At 38.1% G+C, this 25,003-nt stretch overlaps 1 protein-coding gene across 1 annotated transcript in view; it reads right to left on the bottom strand.

Moving 5' to 3' along the window:
* Window positions 1–25,003, bottom strand: part of ATG10 (autophagy related 10) — an 85,173-nt gene that overhangs the window by 30,254 nt on the left and 29,916 nt on the right. The window contains exon 3 of the mRNA XM_082335864.1: window positions 2,819–2,945. Within this exon, the coding sequence (XP_082191990.1) occupies window positions 2,819–2,945 (127 nt within the window). The remainder of the gene's footprint in view (window positions 1–2,818; window positions 2,946–25,003) is intronic.

Here is a 25,003-nt window from a genome sequence, read left to right as displayed (position 1 = left end):
GAGGGAAAACTGGATGTCCTTATTGTCACATGCTCCTGAAGGTGCAAACCATGCTGCATACAACAGGAAAATCTCCCCAGCAGCTCCTTTGGAAGCCTTTTTCCTAGAACGGACTGCGAGAGACCAAGCAGTCAATGAAAACTGGACTCATATATGATGGGAGAAAGGCATGATTTAATTATTCTAGAAAAGTTTTTAAAGAGTCTATTTGGAAGAGCTCAGATTTGGACAGGCTGGCACCAGTTGCTATTATAACATACAAAGTGAGGAAGTGAATATTGCAAAACAAGCAAAACTACTTAGTCAGGTCGAACAGAAGAATTATTATTTCCTAGGCAGGCCTCGAGGTGTAATGGCCACTTAACATACTGCCAGAGAGGAAGCACAGTTTTGAACTAAAACTCTGTGCCCTGCTGCTGGGGAAGACAAGACAGGGCAGAGCTGTGGAAACACTACAAAGATTATAGCTCACCTTCACCTCCTGCAACAAGCTCTCATTAACATTAGGATCAGTATGGACAGGATTCAAGGGAAACCATGAACAGCACACAAGAGACTTGTGAGGAACCGATTCTGTTACCTAATCCACAAATAATGGTAGGAATTTAGACTGGAAATTGATGTAGGTCTCAAAAGAAGATTCTTCCCTGATTATTTCAGATGAGGAATGCAGTGAATATTACTAGTTGTCTGAGAAACAAGGTAAGGAGCCTATCACAGGAAGACTATTACCTCAAAGGAAAAAAATCTCAGGGCATTACCTAGAGTCTTCCTCATACCAGGTCCAGGACAAGACAAAAGATGCTTTGCTCAGATATCTCAAGTGATTGTGAGTGACTGTCATCTGCACATTCCTGAAAAACCCATGTTGGGACCTTCAGACAGCGCAGCACGGGCGAGCAAATAACTTGCAGGAATGACAGAATTTTTAATGTTCAAAAGTAAGCTATCCATAATTAAAATAAGAGAATACTAGCTGAAAACATTATTGGAGAAGTACTTATTGCCAGAATTTTGTATCCTTCTCTCTTCAAGAGTCAGAGAATGTTAAATGTTAAAAGAGAATGTTAAATGCTGAAGAGAACCCAGGTGACTTTAGGAATTATCTAAAAAAAGTCCTTGTTTTCCATTGTGAAAGGTTCCCAAAAAGTGTTTTAAGACATAATTGTACTTGTAGGAACAATTACAGTTTTGTACTGCAAGGGGAGCTGTTGGCACATACTACTATGATTGTGCATTAGATCATCCACTAGCTTCTGTAATATCCACTTCCAGCTATAAGGAGTCATGTTTCAACACCTCCGATTCCCCGATGCTGACAAGCTAAACAACTTGTTTTGTCTCTGGGAGCTCTTCTCTGGTGATTAACTGCTTATGGTGAATACTAATTATATGAAAGTACAGTACAGTAGAAGTAGCGTCCTATTTCCTCTACCTGCAGCGTCTCCATCCTCTTCTGTAGAGACAGTGCACTATTAATTCAGCTAAAACCAAGAAGATGACATTTTTCAGGACCACAAATAGGTTAATCTGTCTCTTACAGCAAAACTTTATCTTCCTGTCCGCACAGTAAGTTCAAAGGCAAAACACTGCACATTTGTAAATGCCTGTAATAATTTTAGAAATAAATTTGCAGCAGGATGTGTGCAAATGAGTTCTGTTGGTGGTAAAGGCAGAGCAATGTCCCCAATTCCCCACATCCCAGTTCGAAAATTTACCCCGAATTATCCATTCCTGAAACTGCACCTCAGACTGAAATCTTTCCACCAGGGAGTCTATGAGAATTTGTTCTTCAATTTTAAATCTAAAGTGCCTTTTAAAACGCTAACACTGCAAAATTAGAAACCATTAAACAATATAAGGCAGAGAGTGATTAAATCTACCAAACACATTCAAAGCAGCTTAAGCTTCTTTTTAATTAAAAAGGAAAAGATATCACTGGCAACATTCAGACATCTTTATCTAGATAAAGTTAGGAGGTTTTTCAAAACACAAAAGATGCTGATGCTACCGTGCAGGAAACTGAATGAAAGGACTTGAAGATTTCAATCCCTCCGCCCTAGGTACACAGTCTTTGGGCAGAGAGGAATAGAGCACAGCCAGTGCTGCAGTGTGATCACTCTGTGTTTGCTGATTAAATAAGTGACACCAACAGCGGCCTTGGAGGGAGGCTGTGTGTTCCTCCTTCCTTCCTGACAGGATGGTGAGTGAAGTCACAGTGGCTATAGCAATTGAGTAATGGGTAACAAGATGTACGTATCAGGGAGGAAAGAAGATCAGTTACTGTTTCCAGAGCCAGTTTTAATAGTCAGAAAAAGGCAATACCTTATTGGTATTATTTTATTTTTTTAAAGCAGCAAATTTAAATAGAAAACAGCATACACTTTTAAACGTATATTTAGAATCCAGCCTTGTGGCTCAAATTCAGGCTCCAAAGAAACAGACACAGTTCTGCTGAAGTACTGTAGCTATGTCCACTTATTTTGTAGCCAAATTCAACCTGCAGCTTTAAGTTTTTGTATTCATTTAACAAAAAGAACAAGAAAAATGACCATCAGTTTTAGTCAACCACAGGCAAGATGCCAGGAGCCAAAGATCAGCCTCCTTCAGGATGAGATGATATCATCTACTCCAAGGTCCTGAAGCTCTGTGTTGGGAGCATTACAAAATTTACTGGTGAACAGCCTCATCTCTTAATTTCTTATTACATATGAGCATTACTGTGTTCCTCAATTTAATACAAAATCTGTGTTTTTAACATCTATTGCATTCAACATATTTTTATTCTTCCCTTTGTCAAACAGAAGATTGGTCTTACCTAAAAAGCATGCCCTAAAATAAAGCACAGGTACTTGGTAGCTGCTGGAGTACAAGACATGATATTCATAGCGAATCACTTCTTCTGTTGCACAAACTCCAGCTACTTGAGAATCATCCAAAGACTCCTAAAACAACAAACATGAACACAGTAATACATCAACTTTTGTATTTGTATCAAGGGAAAAGTAATTACTATTATTGTAACAAATTCAATAAATATACAGAATAGAAATAATGGCAATCACCCCTTTCACCGCACTCTCATTTGAATTCCCGAAGGAATTTTTCAATACTAGCAAGAAAATCACAAAAGTCCAAAATCTACAAAGACATCTTACAGACTTACTTCCACAAACTGTGAACTATGTGTAGGCATTTGCAGAATTGAGGTCTTTCTAAGTGCAGGCTGCTTTTGTAAGCAAAAGACAAAAGCTCTACAAAATCTTTACAGCGCAATAACTGGTACAATAAGGTGACTACAGCTGCAGATCTCCTCATTACCTTTAGTACAGACCATTTCAAAAGTGTATCCTTAAATAATCTGGTTTTGCTTGCCAAAAGACAAATCAAATGTATCTCTGTTCTACTTTATTTAAAGGCTTTTCGCCAGAGGTTGTTTTTGCTAATAATACTTCTAAAACTGAGACAATTTTTTCCTGTTAATGTATATTTCAGGTGTAAAGTAAGTAAAGTTTGTTGTAGATTTGAAATAAATCAGAAGAGATGGAACATATTGCATTGAGATATACCCCAGTTGCAGCACAAATTTCCTAACATTTCAAATTAATATTCAAACAGTGCTAAGCACCCAGTTGTTTTCACTTTTCTAAAAATTGTCGATACTCAACATCTCTGGAAATGGAACCATTAAATTAATAATGCCATTAAGATTAAATGTTAGAACAAACTTTCCAAGAAGACACTATGGGTGTGGACTTCTTAGGTTTTCAAACCCCCAAATTTACATGCATGAACAAAGCAACCATAATGCCCCACAGGTTGGGTGTGCATTTCACAACTTGACTATTGCCAAGCAACTGTGAGTACTGTCTCTGTCCAAGCAAAATAGAAAAAGATTGAACCGAAAATAAGAACCAGCATCCTTTGAACACCACATTGGTTTAACACACAAGAAATTTAAAGCTATTTTGCATTTTTATCTCATATCCTTTACTCAACTCAGCCATGAATCAATCTATGAAGAGATATAAGAACTGATAAGCTGGAACATTAATGACTGTTTAAAAAAGTGTATTTAGAGTATTAGACAAATTTAGTGTATTAGACAACCAGATGCTGCTAAGGCATATGGATAGAAGATCACGAATGGAGAGCCCAGACCTTGTGAAGCTACACTACAAGGTACTGTAAAGACATTTTTGGACATTAAATGAGAAAACCACAGATGCTCACAGAACAGAAGGTTTCTGGGAAATTCTAGACAGCTGTAGGAATAGTTGATTCTAGCTTATCAGGAAATAGGTATCTAAAGCATTTAAAGGGAACATTAAAGAAAGTGCTTTCTGTGTTAACTTAGTTTTAAAAAATGTATGTGAAAGGATACTAAAGACAACATGTCAGAAGGGACAATGATGATTACTGTATCTGACTTCACAGCCACGTAAAGTTAGGTATGCTATGCCCAGTTCCCATGTAAATGTGTAGCAGACTAAGAAGGCAAGTTCTTCTCCTCCTCATATATCATACCCTCTGATCGGCTGTGAAATACAGATTAAAAAAAAATCTCTCAAGGAAAATAGAAATTTCTTCTCTATAGTAAGCTGAACTTTCTTTAAAATGGATCCATTTTCAATGTTTTCATGTGAATCGTAACAGAAAGAACAGCAGCAGCATGTGGTAAAAGAAAACAAAGAACAACTGCAGATTTGCTTTCAAGTTTGTAGGGGTGGGAAAGAGTCCATATTCAGAACTGAACCTACATTAAAATTTACAAAAGCCTTTCGGATCAACCTCCTGGAATCAAAATCATACTGCTTTACAGACATTAATGTTTCATCAGCTATTATGCCCTTGCCTATTGCTTAGTCACTAGCTTACCTTGCCCTAAAAAAGTATTTCTCCTGGAAATGGCAAGAGTACCTGTTCATGGCAAGACCACCTGTTCATGTATTAAATACTGTTGTTCTAGAAAAAAGCTGTATGTATACACATACTTCCCTATTCTGCTTTCTGTATATAAGGGTAAAATGACTGTATACCTTCACAGAAATACTGGTATCTAATTTGTAATGATTTTAGACTGAATGATAAAGAAGCCATATTCTGTATTACCTCCAAATACTTAGGAAAAGAAGTAAGTTAATACACACTCAAAAAAGAAATACTGAAATCTGTATACTCTTAGGAAAAACATGCTTTATAAAAACCCTACTTACTATCTCAGAAAGTCATAAATTAAGCTAGGAACAACTTCATCATTAAGAATTCAATTTACTGGGTTAGCATGGATTTCAGCTGGTAAGCAACTTCTATCTTCATTTTCTGGATTAGGAAAAGGAAAGCAAAGGAGAGACTTTCTAATTTCATTGTTCCTTTAGATGGCCACTGAGAAATCTTGAGAATTTCTGCCATTACCAGACAGATATTAGATGGTGATGTACTTCCCAAAACATCCTATTACTTCCAGAGAAAGGTGATTTTATCCAGAAGTGGCCTTCCCAGAAGATGTACATAGTCTGATGGCAGCAGAGGCAGCAGAGAAGGGAAGAAGGCAGCTTTAAGGCTTTACTCTTCTAGACAGCAGAATATTTTTGAACATATTTATTTTGCATTATCCTGGATTTTTTTGACTGATAGTTTAAGCAGTTTCTGAAATCAAGCATTCAGCTGAATGCAAAGCTCAAAGAAGCTTTGAAACTGACATTCTTCTGCTCTGTAACAAGATGGACTTTGGTCTACTACAAAGTTTCTACACTTCTTCCAAATAAGTTTCTGATACTCAGATCTCTTTTTCTGCTGTTTCTAGTGACAAGTGGGCGCATTGTATTTGTGATATGCATACAAAGGCAGATAGCTGAATCCTTCTTAGGGCTACCTCTAACACCCTTTCCTTTCAGTAAACAGCAGTTTCAAAACTTCTTACATAAAAAGATACAGCATTGATGTGTAATCCTGTACTTTAGAGTCTCTGTAAGTACAACGCACAGTATTTATGCAGGGGAAGTACATTTTGGAGCCTAAGAGTTTTGATGGTATCTTTCTAGCTGATGAGATGAACTTTGCTGATGAGATGAATAAAATGAGTACAGTCATTTTAGGCGATCTTTGGAACATCTGAAAATCTATGCATGACTGAATAAAGCCATGGAGCCTCAGAGAGTTTTATATCAGCCCAAAAGAAGAGATTTGTTTTTCACTCTTTAACCAACTACTGATAAAGCCATAAATATAAAACATAGTTTTAACTTATTAAAAAAAAACCACCCCACAGAATTTTATTTTTATATATGTCATATGATAGCCTATTTAAATTTTTTTCTTCAAGTAATTGTTCTACTTTCCTTTTTTTATGTATACTGTTATTCTATCTTTTTGAGCTAATGCTGAATTTCAGTTAACTGTAATGGACAATATCAAAATCAACTTTAGCCTCAGAAGATTTTGTAACTGCTGCAAAACATTCATACATGTACGCACATAACAAAACAAATTCATAATTTTGCTCAGATCTTGTGAAGACAAAACAAACATAGAGGTTTTGACCAAATTGCAATCATTAAAATGCTATGAAGTAACGTGATGTCTTAATTTTTTGTTTCTGCTTTGCAAATTTGCTTGCATGCTTGCCATGCTTCAAGTTAAAACTGTGAATCCAGGACTCACTGACTGTTTCCTAAACAAATTGGGAAGCTGTCATCAGGAAGCATCTGCTCCTCTATTGCTCTCACACAAAATCATTCTCATGCTATCATAATGGACTATTGAGTAGATATTTAAAAGCAACGTACGTATTAGAAAAAAGATAAGCAGCAACTAACTGATTAATTATATTAGTTCCATCATAAATGAATTATCTCTAAATTTAATTGATATAAAATTGTTCTCAACATTTAAGTATCTCCTAAATAAATAAAGTTGATTTGTTCCTTTTAAAATGATAAATTATTTAAATCAATAGATAAGAAATGTCATTCTGAAGGCAAAATAATATATTTGTACTGTTTTTATTCCTCCTGATGAAGAAGGCAAGTTAAAAACCCCTGGTAACAAGTTAATTTGACAGCGGGAGAGAGTTAATAGCATGTTTTGATACTCTTTAGTAGTAACTGTGCTCCACAGACTGAAGAGCAGCAGGTAGGTATGGGTTAAGGCAGGTCACTTTTGGAGGGAGGGCTCCAAAGGAAAGGGAAGGGCCAGGGAAATGACAGACAGCGTAAACTGGGAAGGCGACAGAATTACCTGACAAAAAAGGGATTTTTCTCTGCTGACACCAAACATTTCCCTCTCACCACCTCAACCGCAGAGGCCAGCTGAGCCAGACGTCCTTGCTCAGCCCAAATTCCCTTTGAAATGCAGAAGCAGGCCCTAACGCCCTTTTTTTGGGAAAAGCTAAGAGAAGTGGTTTAAAGAACAGCAGGCACATTTCTCCTGGATCTCAAGTCACTGTTGCCTTTCTCCCAATTCCCATGTTCCTCATCTCTTTTCTTGCTGTCTTGACCTCTATTTCCTCCTGCTGCAGGCCAGCCTCCTGGGAAATTCTCCTGCAGGAGCATGGCAGGATTGGGCTGCAAGCAGGAAAGGGAGGAAGAGGTGACGCAGGCACAGCTACTGGTACTGCTAGTTTCGTTGTGAGAGGGGAAAAAAGGAGATGCAATCCAGATTAGTAAGCAAATCTGATTTCATTGCTTGGAATACATTTACCCTTAATTTCATTTCAGCCTCTAAAGCTGAAAACAAATGTATCAGTGTTTCTCCAGCGCAGCATTTCTCTTTCTTCACAGATGACTGTGAACTACCGTGTGAAACACAAGAGCTTTCAGGGAGCAACTCCCCTCCCCATTCAACACTTTCCCTTTGGCAAATAGGGAGATCTGAACATGAAAACTGAATGGCAGGACAGTGTTCATCAGCTAGAATTAAAACAGAGCTTAATGCGGAGGGTGCGGCAGCGTGGTGAGATTGTATCTGCACTCTTTATTCTTCCTCCTGGGTGTTCTCCACATTTATTTGGACTGTGTCTCACTTTTTTGCCTGCAGCCCCCACAGGTCTAGTCTCTGCAGGTCATTTTGCTGCTGGTTTTTGTCCCTCCCATGCAGAGTCTCAAGTCATCCCCCACCCTTACACAGGTCTTGAATCTCTGGATCCCATCCTCCCTTTCCCTTCCATATTGAAAACGCAGTGTGGAGTCGCAGTGGTCAGTGAGATAACTGTGGTCGGAGAGGAGGAGCGTCGGACCTCCGGGCAGCAGCCCACCTCACGCCCCCACGACCAGATGGGATCATCCCCGTAAGCTGGAGGATGGTGGGAGACGGGAGCTTGGCTGACCGAGTGAAGGCTGAACTGCCAGTATGCCCAGTGCCTGGATTCAAGTCTCAAAAGGAGGTATTACTTGAAAACTGCAAAGAGGCCTAGAAAATGAGAAAAGTCTCCTTGCAAAACTAAACATGCTGAGGAAAAAAACTCGCAACAAACCAAAACTTCCAAGAACTTCAAAACCATCCTAGCACATGGGTTTTTTTATTTTAATGTGGTAGGAGAATTTCAGTTTGCATTAAGTGATTGTCAGTATTTTCTGTTCACCATCAAATATTCATACTATGCTAAAATTTATAAGCCCTAATCAAACTTACCCCACTGTATCATGGCCTGTAAAAATGCATAAAAATGTGGACATCTTCCTGAATAATTTAAGTATAAGATGAATGGAGTACAAATGTCTTTGCCACCGGTTGCAGCATTTTTATATACATTAATAAATTGCTCTTTTATGTGAAGTATACATGGGGAAAGCAAAAATCTCCATATGTTTTCCGGTGCCGCCGTCATTAGTGACAGATGAGGCAATATGAGGATAACAAAAGAGCTCTGAAGAATAACAAAGTTACCTTACGGATTTATTTTCTGTATGCAGCTACAAAATCCTCCCCACTATCTTAGATTTCTTCAAATTCAGTTAGCCAAGTGAAAAACCTGGTTAAATACTGCCCCTCAATAACAGAGAAAGAAAGCTACCCTTAAATCAGTCAGTGATGTTACTAAATACCATGTCCAAAAACCCTTCTTTTGGAAGATACAGCTACCTTGAAAAGCCACTATGCCACCAATGGAAAAACTCAGAGGTGAGTTAACGTAAACAGGCAATGGATTCCTACAGGCACACAGATCCCTGAAATACTCCATTTCCCAAAGGAAAATCTTCTGACTGCAAGTCAGCACCCTGACCATGACACTGTTAAAGCATCCAGTCATTAAGAGAATGACTGTTTTCCCCCCAAAAATACAGGTTACTAACAAAAAACCACCACAGCCTTTTGTCATTCAAGGCCAAAAGACCAAAACCAAGACTTCCACCCAAAAAGATGCAGCACACAAAACTGCAGTACTCCCTCATGCATTAACAATCGCTTCTAATGGATGGAAATTAGATTTGTCTTTTGATTGCTTTAAAACTGCTATCACAGGTGAAAGCAAAATCTATTCAAGCAAAAGAAGCAATGGACCATGAAAACACGGTTGTGAATTTTTCCTCCATATAAAGGCGGGGAATTCTTTCAAAATCACTCTTCACTCCTCCTGGCTTGTCACATATAAAATGCAGAATTTGGTGGCTTCTCTCCTCCCCCAGAAGAAACATCTTCTCCTTTTTTACATAGCAAGTACAAGACTCCATTCTGAACAGGGCTGAAGCACTGTGACACAGTATGTTAGGAAACCTCTTCTGGTGGAAACTACAGTTAACACCCAGCAAAGCTAGGAAACAAGGCAAGGTAACCAAAGGAGTGGAAGAGACATGGCCCACCTGCTGAGGGATGATGGACTAACCTAGACTATTCAAAATTCTTAAAAGAAGGGTGCACACAAAGCTACAGACATACACCTTGCAGAAGAACAGAGTAACCGCATCTGTAAGCTGTACGGTTGCATTTACTTCCACTAGCTCAACCAATATTGTTTGTCAGTATTATTCCTCAGAATTAGGCATTTACAGCAGCCCTTCTTTCTAAGTATGGTGAGATACGAAGCAATCAGAGATGGCGGTACCCATACCTCCTCCTTTTTGCCTCTAACCTTTCTGTAAGAAAAGTCATGCAGGACAGGTAAGGTATGGAGACCACCCTGCCTATGTTTCTCTGCAGCGACAGAAACTCCAGCCTCTTCTTGAGTATGGTAAAGGTCAGCCCAAAGTCCTTTCCTCTATCTCATCCAACATATACTTAATTATTCCACATGAAGCAGAACAGCTTCCCCAATACCTTAACACCCAATGACTCAGGCACTTTCAAAGCAGCTTCCAGCGCCTCTGCCAAAGGAGAGAACCAAAATCAGGATTGCCCGTTGTCCTGGTTTCAGCTGGGATAGAGTTACTTTTCTTCTTGGTAGCCGGTATGGGGCTGTGTTTTGGGTTTAGGATGAGAACAATGTCGATGATACACTGATGCTTTGGTTCTTGCTAAGTAGTGCTAAGCTGTTGCTAAATAGTTGCTAAGTGGCGCTCGCACTGGTCAAGGACTTTTCAGCTTCCCCTGCTCTGCCGGGTGCACAAGAAGCTGGGAGGGGGCACAGCCAGGACAGCTGACCCAGACTGGCCCAAGGGCTATGCCATACCGTATGGCGTCATGCTCAGTATATAAGCTGGGGGAAGAAGAAGGAAGGGGGGACATTGGGCATGATGGCGTTTGTCTTCCCACGTAACTGTTACGCGTGACAGAGCCCTGCTTTCCTGGAGATGGCTGGACACCTGCCTGCCCATGGGAAGAAGTGAATGAATTCCTTGTTTTGCTTTGTTTGCGTGCTCGGTTTTTGCTTTGCCTATTTAACTGTTCTAATTTATTTTACTTCAGTTATTAAACTGTTCTTATCTCAACCCACAAGTTTTCTCCCTTTTACCCTTCTGATTCTCTCCCCCATCCCACTGGGGGGGAGTGAGCGAGCGGCTGCGTGGTGCTTAGTTGCTGGCTGGGGTTAAACCACGACACCCGTAACCTCCCTCAAACTACAGGGCAATACAGGACAATCAGCATCTCCTCTGGCCATCTTTTGCAGGGCACATTTTGGCACTTGTGTTCTCAGAAGCCGTGCTAGATCCAGTCCTGAGGGCGAGATGGGCTGTGGAAGTTCATGGCATGACCAACCTGGGACTGCATTCCCAGGCCCCCCAGGCACATCTCAGGTTAAGGGGCAGGTGAGAAAGGTTTCTTCTGGACCAAATTTTGGCCAGAGCTGCCAAGTGCATCCATGTCCTTTGGTGGATATAACCTTTAGTGATTTAGATCTGTGAATTTTCCTACTCTAGGATTACAACAAGAAAACTATGTTTAATAGAAAGTTTTGGAATTTCATTCACAGGTCTTCATAAAAAACGCTTGCAAAACACGCCAGTCCTTAACAGTGCTACTGTATGAGAACAAGCTACGCATACACACAGAGGTGCACAGAGTTTTCAAGGCTCATGAAAAACAGATCTAGTAGGTATAAATACACATTGTTGCAGTTAGTTTGCAATAATTATTAGAGTAAAAAAATTAAAATTCACACGCAAGCAAAGGTTTATGTCCTTGAATTTTATCCAGACAAACATAAACCAAATTGCAGTTATTTTCCCATTATTTTTGTCATTATCTTGCATTTGTACAAATTAGGAGAAGTTACTACTTCAAGGCTAAGCACTATTTCACAAGATTATTGCTTTTTTGAACTGAAGTGCTTCCAGGATTGGGCTCTATGCTTCATAATAATATGCTTTATAATAGGCAAAAAGAAAAAAAAAATGCTACACTAGAAGACAAAGGTAGCAGTTCAGCTGTATTTTAGGTCAGTTTTATTTTTTTAGAACAAGGATTATTATTTCTGCTTTGAGAATCTCAGCAGCAACCCAGTTTTGGCCATGCTTAATTCAATGGGGAGACTGACAGCAAATGCCTACAAACCTTTACTTTATAGAAGACAAACTCAAATCCTCATTAATTTCTCAGATGGGAAACTGTATGAAAATGGTGCCAAGACTGACAGACAGTGTTTAGCAGTAATTCAAGTGAAAAAGTTACAGACAGAAATGCTCAAATTGTCACAAAATCTGGCATTATAAAAACAAGAAATCTGAAGTTAAAGGTTACAATTAAAAGCGGCTGAAGGGGAGGCAGGGATGGTGCAGTTCTGGAGTTGTCTGCTGTGCTACGGGCTTGGCCGCCACGGTGGGGCCAGGCAAGGGCTTCAGGGAGGCTTGCCTGTGCTGATGCTCACCCAGGACCCCGTAAAAGAAAGGCAGTGTCACTGGGACAGTGACTTACTGCAGTAAGTGTAATAATTGCATGCTGCCTAGTTGAAAAAGGAAATAGTACCCAATTAAGTTAGTATCTGTCAAAATGATGCAACTTAAAAGTTACCTGAGATGCTAATCTAAGCTTGGCCATAGCCTATATTATATAAGCATAACAACTAGAAGCAATAATCATAAACAATGTAGCTTAATTACAACTGGTTTACTTGAATATGAGAGATCCAATTAAATTAACTATACATTAAGGCTAAAGCATATATATTATTCTCTTATTAAGATAAAAGGAAACGAAAATTAAAATATAATGATCTATTTCAAACTCAAAATAATCTTAATTTTAAAATTTTAACTGTCACTCAAAATAATTATGAGTTTCCTTGTAAATACTCAAAAAAAAAAATCTGAATTTGTTGCTACACTTATATAAAAGCAGTAGCATAGTAGGATTCAGTGATGTTTTCTTTTTGAAAACATATAGATATAATAAACATGTTTTTTATGGAACAAGGCCAGACCCTACCAAGTCAAATAAGTCCAGCTTTCACTTGCTCTGAAAAACTGTTTACTGTATTAATATATGATGCAATGCAGATGCACTTACTTTCTAGTCTCTAATCACTGTTACACAGGAAATGCAAGGCTCTGAATTCAGATTTGGGCAGGTCAAAACCCCATCAGTTCATTTTCAAACAAAATACTCTGTAAAAATATTCTAAGTATTAATAAATATAATGTTATCAAATGTCATTGATCACAACCAGCCCAAATGTATATTGGAGACATTCATAGTGGCTGGAAAGAAAGTACTGAATGACTTCTTTTATTAATGTGATCTCAAATGAAAACTGCCATGCTTTATTACATGATACTGTTAATTTCCAGGAATGCAGTACATAATAGATCTCAATGCAAATTTAACTGCTAGCAAGCTTTACAAAGAACTAATTGTAGTTTGACAAAATGCAGCTAAAAGTTACAAAATTCAAATTAGAAGACCCAATGCAATACATTCTTGCAATTAAAAATTGTCTGTTAAGGCATTATCTAACAATAAAGATAGCTATACTATATTCCTATGGCTGAATAATATGGTCAGGACACTTCTGTGTAAAAATAAAGAAAATACAGAAGTAGAAAAGGATCTCAGCTATAGCAATACACCACCAAGAGTTTTGTACCACTCAATACAACTGCACCTTGAAGCCAGCTACACTCCAAAACTAAGAATTTGGAATTTGCTTGACAATTCTTTAAAGCCAAGTAGCAAATTTGTATGAATTATTTACAATGTTGCTGTCTGGAATGAATCTTCTAACAGTCTCTGTCTTCACGCAAACTCTGTTTTATTTGACAAGAAAGCCCAGTACAGAATTAGGAATACCCAAATATTTCCACCGCAGTATGTGGTGGAAAGCATCTGTAGTGGTGGGCAATACTACATAAATACAATGACCAGATCACACCACTGTAGCACAGGGTTTACAGAAAATCAAGAAATGGTACACATTGTACATAGCTACACTTGGCCAAGCTCATGTATAGTGCTACTATAGACATTTTATACAGATGCAAAATCCACATAATGGATGAGCTGTTAAATACATTAATTTATCTTATTTTAGGGAATTCTTCCTGTAGTTGAATTGCTTAGTACTAGGTGGAGGGATCTGAGGAGATTTTTCTGTATACAACTGTTCAACAAGCATATCTAAATTTTCCTTCAAACTTTATAAATAAGCTTTGTAAAATACTTCAAGCAATTAGCAAATCGTTCCAAAAAATGTTTAGTTTTGTCTTTTTTGGGAGCAGCAGGAAACTTGAGAAGGAAAAGGAGAGCTGGTATGTTTGCCTCCTCCCTCTCAAGGCCGCCTTCACCCATTTTGCGCAGTTCCTCCTTCTGCCTGGGGAAACTCGAAGGCACACTTCTCCTCCCTCAGAAGAGCACTTCAGACACCGAGCCACAAAGCACTTGAGGTGACGCCCCTCCTGTTCCACTTTGCGTGAGTCACTGAACGTTCGCTGGAGCAGGGAGCAGAGCCCGGGTCCTCCAGGGCCTCGGTGAACGACACCACGCCGTACCAGCCTCCACAGGTGATTTTTGCATTCAGAGGGCACAAAGCGTGAGAGGCTCCACAGCCCCAACCTCCTTGACCATATCAGAAAGTGATTTGCTCAGTATCCCACAGGATCGGAAACACAGGATACAAGAAGTAAGAAAAGAGCTAGTAATTGTATGCGTGTGCAGAGAAAGAGCCAGAACGTCACTTTGACTGTTTGCTACATTTTAGCTGCTCTCATTTCCCTCAAAAGCTACTCTATGGCTACTGGAGATAATTTATTCCTTCAATTTGATTAAGGTATCTCGGGGACTATTTCATATATTTGTCCCTATTTACAACTAACTGAAATCACAGCTAAGAGGATGAAGTATTTAATTGGTTAAATTGTTCTTGCTTTTCAAAACTGAGATATTCCAAGTGTCCCGAAGGCATTTAATTCCAAAACAGGAAGCCAAAGAGGAGAGCACTCAGTAATTCTAATCGTGTGCAGATCTCTTGGAAAGTATTTTCCTGAACGTTTGCTGAAAGAACCTTTTATTGTACTGCATGCTGCCGCATGTACCCCAACTAGAGTCCCACAGAAATGCCAAGATATTTACTACTTAAATTATTTCTGGTTATGTAAAGGAATCAATCTAGAATCAACAAAAAGCATGCTTTCCTAAACATTAAAGTTCAGTCATGTGCAAAACAAAGGATGTAGGGGAAGAAAAAGCAACTAAAAATGCATTAAAATATATCTTTAACATCCTATACGATAACTTTATTCATAAGGCAGAGGCTATGAATGGTTATGCTGCACCAAAATCAAAGACACAATTTAATTGATTTTTTTTTTTTTTAACTTCTGTTTATAGGTTTCTGCAACTCAACTGCACTCTCCGAAGGAATAACTTTAGAATAAAGGCCTGGTGTCCACATGATATTTCAAACAGTACTGCTGAGGTCCCTATTCTGCTATGTTTCAGGTAAAGGAGGACCTCTGCATCTTTGACTTTGCCGAGCCTGGAAGTAATATGTGAGCAGATCAAGAATTTATGGCTGTAGGAATCAGCTCCCAAGTAGCAGGATCTTTCATGTGTTGAATTCCACAGAACTGTATGCAGTTTACAGAAAAAAGGCACATGTTGGCTTTTTATACCAATGCGTATGTTTTCACAAATGTTTGCACGCTTATGCACAGCATGAGTGTAGATATATAGATTATTTTTTTTTATAGCAAACAGTAATTTTTCCCCAAAGGACTCTTCACCTCGTTCAGCACACAGGACAGAGAGTCAGCAGCAGTACCATATTTTTTATTCTTGTCACTCGATAAGCAACTTCCAAGCCCTGGATGGAGACGAAGCGTGGGAAACTCCACTGCATGTCCCTCATACTGAGGCAGACCATAAATCCACATTTCTACAGAAATGACTCACAGACAACTGCACCAGGCAGAGGAAAATGCTCCAAGAAAGGAAGGTTTCATGGAACGTTCAGTGGAAATTTTGTGATTCTCCAAGATTTGGCTTTTCAAGGGAAGGAAGGCAGAAGCATAATATCATAGTGTTGACTGGCAGAGGACTTTCCAACTAACTTTGGAAGGTTTGGGGATGTTTCACCATTGGTAGGCATTCACACAAAACTGATTTCTCTCAACAAAAAGACATCATTTGAGCATGGGTCACTCGTGTTTACAGTCATGTTGAGTAAGTTAGTGTTTTAAAACCAGAAATTGGGAGGAAAGTGTTGTGAAAGATTTGTCTGTTATCCAAATAGAGACTAAAAACGTAAGTGAAGAAATAGTAAAATATAAATAATTTTTTTTTTTAAAAAAAGGAAAAGTACTGGAAACATCGTTAGTGGAGAGGAAGTATGATCCTTGAAACTAGTGTTCACACTTAGTGGAAGGGCTGTATTTGAGTTATACAGGAGATGGGGAGAGGTCAAAGGGAAGCATTCACAGTGTTGGTATACTGATTCAAGAACTCTAGCAACACAGGAAGAACCAGAGACTTCTGATGGATGGCTAGTGCAAGACCTGGAGGAAACTATTACAGTAGTTTCTCCCTTTGAGAGAAAATGCTTTCAGTGCTTATATTTCAGCTGCGAATGCTGCAGAGAAATAGAAGTAATGCAGATGAAGACACCTCAGCTTGGGTCAAAAATCACCTGGGGGAAGAATTATAAAAATAGGGTCTGTAAGAGTACAAATAGGAATGACAGGATTTTATTTGGATAGAAATCTCTCAAATACTGTTAGAGAGATTAGTACTGCCAGGAACTGCAGGAGATGATGTTTCTAATATTGGCAAGACTCACTTTTTCTTAGATGCAATACTTGAATGATTTCTTCATCAAAAAGTCACTGAATTAACAAAAAATATTTTCATGTGGATTAACGAAGTTTCAAGATGATTAGGGGATAGCTGCTTATGTAAAATAAATCTGACTCTAAGATTTCAATTACATACAAATACAAACAAATACAGAAAGATAGGTGCATACATGATATTAAGCTTATTTCACTGTTGTGTCTTGCTCAGACTCCCAAAAGCAGATCAGGTGGGAATCCCTCCACCATCAGACTGGCAGAGATCATTGAAATTTTAATGCCTTGGACAGAAGATCAGAGTGAGCTCTGCTTTCTAGGATCAGCTAGGAATTTTACAAATTAAAGAAGTGGCTGTTGGTATTTTACAACAGATCTTCACTTTGTGTGATAAACTAAGAAATGTATTTTGGCCTGCAATATGCAGATGGTCACAGAACAGGTATTTTATGGATCCTCCTGTACTGAGTATCTGTTGAGAGAAACTGTCCATGATAAGCCTTTCTAAATCTATGTTAAGATTTTTTTAAAATATTTGAGAAATTAAGGGAGATACTGAGTTAAAGCAGCCAAATTAAAAAGCTGAAGGACTGGAATTTGGAAAAGGCTTAGATTTATTTAAATCAGAGATACAAAAAATGCCTGAATTTTACACCCTGAGCCACTGAAAAAAACTCACTGTAGGATAAAGCTGCAGACTTAACTGAGTGAATAATCACCTCAGAAAGGATACCAAGTGTATGCAAAAAACCCCTACAGAGAATAGAAAAGAGGAATGGCAAGCAAAAAAAGCTACATCTTGAAGTCTAAGTTAGAAGGAGAAAGTGAGAACTGCCAAAATTCAAGCTGGATTTACACTTAAAAACGGCAAAAGGCTCACCAGACAGGAGTGGAAAAAACCCAAGGAAAAAAAGTGGTGCAAAAATGTAGCAAGACTGAGGTTCAAATTAAAAATAACAAAGGAACAGCCCCAAGCCTAATTTCAGATTTTGTCTCAGTGCCCAGTATGCACATTCAGAGCACTAAGGTAGAAGATGGGAGCACAGTATAATGGTTAACGAGGATGAGGGTACATTCATCCTGTGAGAGATGACCAAGACATATCTTGGTCACTGGTAGGAGAGTCAAGGAGGGGGATGGGAACAACCTCCAGTCTAAAAGTCTAAAAGAACAGACACACGAAGGTACAGATCCAGCAGCAAGGTTTTTTTATAACTAAATCATGCTGGAGTGATAATACCTGAATGAAAAATAACAACTGAAGTCTTTGCATTTAAGAAAGGGGGGGGAAAGCTACTTAGGTAACCATTGTCTGACTTCAGTGTATACAGGGTTTAGAACCACTTTTGAAGGAAAGAATAATTAAACATACAGAGCTATATAGAAACTGGGATAAAACATAACATTGGTTTACCAAAGAAAGAGCATGCCAAACTAACCTGATATCATCCTCTGATAAGACAACTAAATTAGTGGACAAGGAAATGCAGGAGATTCAATCTATCTGGATTCAGTAAAAGATTTGATACTGCGCCAAATGGATAATTATTATTTAAATTGGAGAAGATGGGGATTATGTTAAAAATGTAATACATAAGAAACTGGAAAAAGGGGACATAACAATGGGATACGCTAAAAGGAGAATTATTGACCAGGAGACAGTCGACTAACTGAGCACCTCTAAAACTGGTCTGTAAAGTAGTATAAGTTAAAATATTCCTTAATAACCTGAGCACAAAAGCAGGAGATTGTTGACAAATTTTGCTGATGATACAAAGCTGGGCAGCACAGTCAATAGAGCAAGAGATAGAAACTGTTACAGGAAATAGAGTTTATAACACAAGTGTTGCCACATCAAGATTACCCACAAGCTGATCTCAGCTCTACTCTCCCTCTTTGTCACAAAAGTATTGACAGTATCAACAAATCAAAAGACGAATGTCCCTCATTCCCCTATTGCAACTAGGGATTGCCCCCACACTTCACAGATCTCATTTGCTCAACCATGTTTTACACAAAGAAAAGACAACTTGAAATGCTGAGGTCTGACCAAACACTGCAATTTCCATTTGATGAGACACATGTCCTTTTCTTTAATCAACATAAAAGTTAAATATGAACATTTTTCACACGACAAAAACTTTCTGGTTAGAGATGGTAAATATTAAAAAAGAAAATGTCAGTATTTCCAAATTAAAGTGTGCCATATAAATCTGCTGAACCAATTTACTTAGAATCAGCTGGACATTCAGTTTGATAATCCTAGTAGTGTACATAACCTAATGCATGTCTGATTCTCACCCATAAAACAGGGTTTCTAGCCAGCCTGTCTCGAGGCATTCAACGGCACTTCACCACTCTAATGGCCATATAGTCAAAGCAAATACTATACCGCCAAAAGTATAATGCCATTTCCCCCAACAGAGCATTGGTGGGGAAAGATCTAAAAAACACAGCTCTGCTGGGCAATGCAGCATATTGTTAAACTGTTGCTAAAAAAACCCAGAAAAGTTTAATACACTGTCACACTTTCAGTAGGATTAAACTGATCCTAGGTAAACTACTTAATTTTTGTTTGTCTAATCAGAAAAATAAATTCCTGAAGAAAACTTGAGTTTGTAGAAAATGAATTTTCCATTAAAAAATCCTCTAACACCTTCACCTCTGCCACAGTATCCATACAGCACTAAGCAAAAGAGAACTCCATGTTCACAAACCTGACTGCAATTATAACTGAAAAAAGAAAAATAGAGCCACTTACTAGTCAAAGAAAATCAATTTATTTCATATTGATACCATGGACATTTCAAATCCTTTTATAAGGCTTTTACTATGTGAACATACAGAGCACAGTGAAAAAGTACTTCAAGAGCCAAAGTATGCATTTACATGACAGAATGTAAAACCAAAATCAGTTTATTGCAGCTCACCACAAAGGCGGCTACAGTTACATCAGTTTTGTTCTTTGCCTCTGAAAACAACTAACAATACACAAATTTGAATTAAAATAAAATCAAAGGTCGAACTTCAAAACAGCCCAGTCCCCAAGATTGAGTTAAAGCATCTACCACCTCTACACATCTCATGTATCACCTAAAACATCTAAGCTGCTCAATAACCTACAGAAATGAGATAGCAGCAGCCTCTAATATGTTGCAAGAGGTGCAGTCATACAGACAAATCTGTGGTTTTATTGGTTAAGTTTGTCTCATTTGGGGCCGGGGATGGTTCTACCTACTACCGCAGTAGAAATTGCTAACAGTGGCTCTTGAACTACACCCACAGCGGCAGCACTTTGCTGGTACAGCCTGCTGGTACAGCACGCTTAGTGCACACTTGCCGTACTAGCAAGACAATTCCAAATAGTTTCTTACATTTTTCTAAAAGAGCTTTTTAAAATGTCTGTATTTCAGTGGAATTAGAAACAATGTTCCTGTTTTTCCCTCGAGTATAAACGTTCACACCAACCCATTCCACCCTTCCCAGCACTTAGAACACATCCAATAAGAAAAAAAATCATATTTTCCTCCCTCTCCCATTAGAGACGAAGCCCTCCAACAGGAAGTTGTATTTCAAACTAAATTTGAGGGTAGAGGGGGTTAAGCTAGCCCTCTAGTCCTCCTCTAATGCCACTTCTTTGTCTTCATTTTGAATTGTCCTCCAATTGCTCAGAGATATGGGTCACCAGAGAAATGTGTAACTACTTACAATGCAGTATGTTAGTACTCAAATAGAAAACATGGTTGCTACTCAAGCCAAATAAACAACCTGCAGCAAGGGAATCCATAATGATAAACATGCTCTCATTACTACAGAACATGCAGTAGGAATTCCTCACATCATAGACTGTGTTTCATTTGGGCAACGTAATGTTCCCCTCTCTCCTCTGCTCAGGGAAAACTGCAAAATTAAAATTGGATGACAATAAAGACAAGAAAAATGGGGTCAAATAAATCCCTTGCTTAATTTTACATGTTTTAATGTGTCACAGGGAAAAAGAATGTAGACCACTGCACTAACACTAGTTACATACAGTTTTATTGTGATATACAGTTTGTTCTAACTTTAAAGTACAGGTTGATCATCTGTAGCATGAATACCAAACAGCTCAGTCCTGAGATTTTTATCTTCACAAACAGTCTTTACTTTTTTTTTTTTTTTTTTTTTTTTTAAGTTGCACCAAGTTTGCTTATTCTACAGTTCCAGCTTTAAAAAAGGTTAGACAAAATTTTCAGTAATAAGCCCAGGAGGACCAAGATATAACAGGGAAAGGCAAGATCCTAAATATATCTATTCCTTGTTTAAGATGGAAATAGTTGAAAGGAAAGTAAGCATTACAATGCAATGACAGATTAATTCACGGTAAAGTTCTTGCCTTAGTAGTTTTACTGAATATTATAAGGAGCTTTTTCAATACAAAGTGGCATTACAAAGTTCACCGCATATTCTGTATCAAGACTACTCTTTTACAAAGTTATTTTGCTTTGTTAACTTCTACCCCCTACAAACACAAGCTACTCTGTGAAAACTGAGAGAGAAAGGTGAAGTGCTTTGATTGAGCTTACATGGTAAATTCACAACAGAACTGAGAGCATTATTTAGTTATTCTCATTCCTAGTGCCAAAATGCTGTGTATTTCCAAACACTTAAAACAATAATTAGCTACCTTACAACTCACTATTTTAGCAAAATAACTTCAAAACCAGTTCTGAAGCTTTGGTAGGTAAACTGTTTATGAACATTAGCAACCTTTAAAACAAGGGATGGCAGTAAAATACACAACACATATTAAAGATGTTTTTGTTTTCAAAACGAAACATTCCAAATATTATCAAGATGTAATCATTCAGTGGTAAAACAGCAACACGTTTAGAAAGTCCTTTTCGTAATTGGTTAATTTTAAAATCGAAATCAGTACAAACTATCCTTAACGGTTTATCCAAGGTCGACACCACCTTTAATCACAGGGCAATATTAAACATAACCATATCTTAGACGACCTTATAATACATCCTGGGACCTTCACAGCTTTAGCCAGTGTCATAATTGTGCTTTGAAACAATCTAATAAATAACTTAAAGAGGAATAATAACTCTCTGTACTAAATACCTAAGCTTAAGAACAAAAATAGTGCCAAATTGTTCTGTGAACTACTAGACAATGTGCTTTCAAAAGCTGGATGCCTCTACCTCAGCAAAAATAAAATTTAGTCTTCAGCAACCTTGAAGAACAAAATGCAGTAATACTTGAACCTGGTTAACACCAAGATTTGTGAATTTCTTCATCTGGTGCAAACTATTACTAGATAGAACCAAGGAAAACCGTATGACTGTGCCTGTAAAACTAATATTATCATGCTACTAAGTAACTTCCAGTGTACACCCAGGCACAGAATTTGATGGCAGGGAAGCAACAGTAGATGCAAGATGTGTTTGTATCTTTCACTTAGAAGTATAATTTAAACACTGAGGTGGTTAACTCTTTCACAAATTTGGCTCTTTTCAAATAAGGATTAATCACAGAAGTAGGTGCTGAAAGCATACTTAAAACATAGTTTAACATATTCTGATTAAAAATTCTCTTCCCACGTTTTCCTCTGTTAGCATTCCTGTTAGCTCTTCAATTATACAGTTTTTCCTCACTCTAAGGAATCTTAATTTTTTTACATAAAACAGTAGTAAAAAAATCTCAATTCTTAACATAATCTTTGCAGGAAAAACGAAAAAAGGGAAAGAAAAAAGAAACATGAATTTTATAGCAACAACTACACATACATATATTTCCTTAAAATAGGGCTGGTATCAGCTTTCCAAAACAGACTGACCAGCTACAGTTTATCTGCTTTGTTTCATTTTGCCATGGTTCATGGTGGTTGTACATGAGCAACCTTCCTGACGCATGACACGGTTTTACACAATTCCATCTGATTTGGAATAAAAAGGAAAAAATGTGCAAATAAATGCAGAATACCTGAATCATGTTAGCCTGGCAGATTGTATGTTGGGCTTTACTGAGGTCCAGGTTTTCCAAAATGCATAAATGTTAGATAAAACTCCTGCCCACACATTAACTGAAATACCTGTAATGTGAGTTAGATGACCATGAACAAGGAACAGGATGCAGCATCAAGCCTAGTACCGGTCTTGCACAGCAATCGTACACCACGTATTCTCTTAGAGATGCTAGCTCCATCTCAAAACCATTAAGTCTCCTTGCCCCACTCCTCCTCCTGACAGTCTTGAAATTTCATAGTGAGAAGCAATCTAACTTTCAATGAGAAACAATCCAACTTTCAACAGGATTTCTGTAGCTTTCATCCCTTTGATATCAGGTGCTCTCAAAATAACTACCCTTTTCTGGCTTATCTCCTAGTCACACTGGGATTGAAGGACCTGTTGACATTGCAGATATTAAGTAACACACATATAACTGAGCCAAAAGATACGTACCGTTTGGAACGCACAAAAAAAAAATCAGAGGCTAGATAGAAATATATAACTTTGCTAAATAAAAATAGAAAGAAAATAGTGATATTTAATTCTTTTTTATGGAGATAAGACTCAAGAAAACAGGAAAATTCATACGCCATGTTGGGAAGTCAAAAAAATTATTAGAGTTTTTATTTTGGTTTTAAGGGTTCAGGTTTGACACTGTTGAGAAATAGCAATTACATAAGTTATATTACTTGTATAAACTCTAAAATCCTTGTTTCTCTTCCTAAAAGACCATGTATGTATGTACCTAACACTGTTCTACTTCCATGTTACCAAGCCTCTCTGAGATGCCATGTAGAAGCTCCACTCTGTTTCAAATTTCTAAAGGGTATTTATAAAATACCTGTCATTAGCTACTGCTGCAAATGTTTAGCCTGACTTTTAAATGTCCACTCTGTTTTATATTTACACTTCCTATTCTTACATAAGTCTTTGTCTCTGGTACTTCACACATTACTTTTTTCAGCCCCCATGAACTCATTCCTTAGAAAAAAGCAGAGCAATCACGTCTCTTATCTGTGCAGAAAAGCAAACAATTATACTGTCTGCTCTGAGGCTTGTCATTTTGATGAAGAAACATGACTTAGTGCTCATATTATTGCTATTGATTGCCAATCACAACTGGGAACTGTCTGAGTCAGTCAGACAAAATTAACCTAAAAGGAGCACATTAATATTAGATTTTCTCATATAAAACCATAATTCTAGAATCAAGGTTAGTGAGGTTTTTTTGCAGTACAAACCTCTACTAAGACACCGACTATACAGATGGTCTATCCTCTTCCCGACTTGTGACTGCACGAGCACGCTTTAAGAGGCACACCTGACCAAAGGATAGGCTTCCACAAGCCTGCATGGAACATATACAAACCTTATATGCACTACAGCTTTGTCTCCTGGGGATCCCCCTGAGGCTTCGAGGCATGTTACAGGAAGAACACCAATATGGGCCAAGAGATCAGTGCCTACCCAAACCCAGAACTACCGGCCTTAGTCCTAATACGCAGATAAAGGCTGCTGAGCAGTTGGGTATAAAAAATGACAGAAGTGAAGGTACTATTTCTGAAAAAAAGCAGAATGTCTTCTGATTTAGGAAAAAGGAAATGAAAATTCAACATATTTATAAATGACTTCTACACAGTCTTCATTTTTTCATCATCAAAGAAGTATTCACCTCAAACGCTTTACTATGTATTGGCTCATTTTTCTAACATGAGAGTAAAATAATAAGCTTGAACAAAGTTCATGAAGATGCGTGGGGTTGAGAACAAGGGCAAGGGAAGGTAAGAACAATGTTACTATTCAAAACTCATCTATTTCACTAGGGCAAGCTTTCAGCACAGATACGTAAAATCGCACTTTAAAAACATTTGTTCTTTTTCCATATGACTGCATTTTCAACCACTAGAAGGTAAGTAATATGGACCATTTAATAGCACATATGCTACAACTCGTAGCGTGGTTCCCAAATACCAGTCATTTGTAAAGACTGGGTAACAAGTGCTTTTCTGAAGCTGGAAATGTGCAGAAGCATGTAATGATCTGGGGGATTGCCCAGGGCTCAGCTTTACTCCACCTGTACCTTGCCTGCGAGGACATTTTCCTACCAGTCAGCAGCTGATACCAGGTGTATATGGACCCCTCCAGCTGGCAGGACTCATGCACAACTCCAGAACATCCCAACCTTCTCTGAGGTTGTAGATCCCTGTTGCTTGGCAGCTTTACATGCTGCTTTCCTAGGATACACCTTCTCTGGAGAAGCCTGCCTGTCACTTTGGTTCATTTTTAGCACCAGATGGCTTACAAATGAAAACAAATTTCACCTAGGAAAGCAAAAGATTACGTTTTTGGTAACAA

This window comes from Platalea leucorodia (genome assembly GCF_965183815.1).
Source record: "Platalea leucorodia genome assembly, chromosome: Z".
In the NCBI taxonomy this organism is placed as follows: Eukaryota; Metazoa; Chordata; class Aves; order Pelecaniformes; family Threskiornithidae; genus Platalea; species Platalea leucorodia.
Note: the sequence above shows the minus strand (reverse complement) of the source record. Positions and strands in the feature narration are given on the sequence as shown.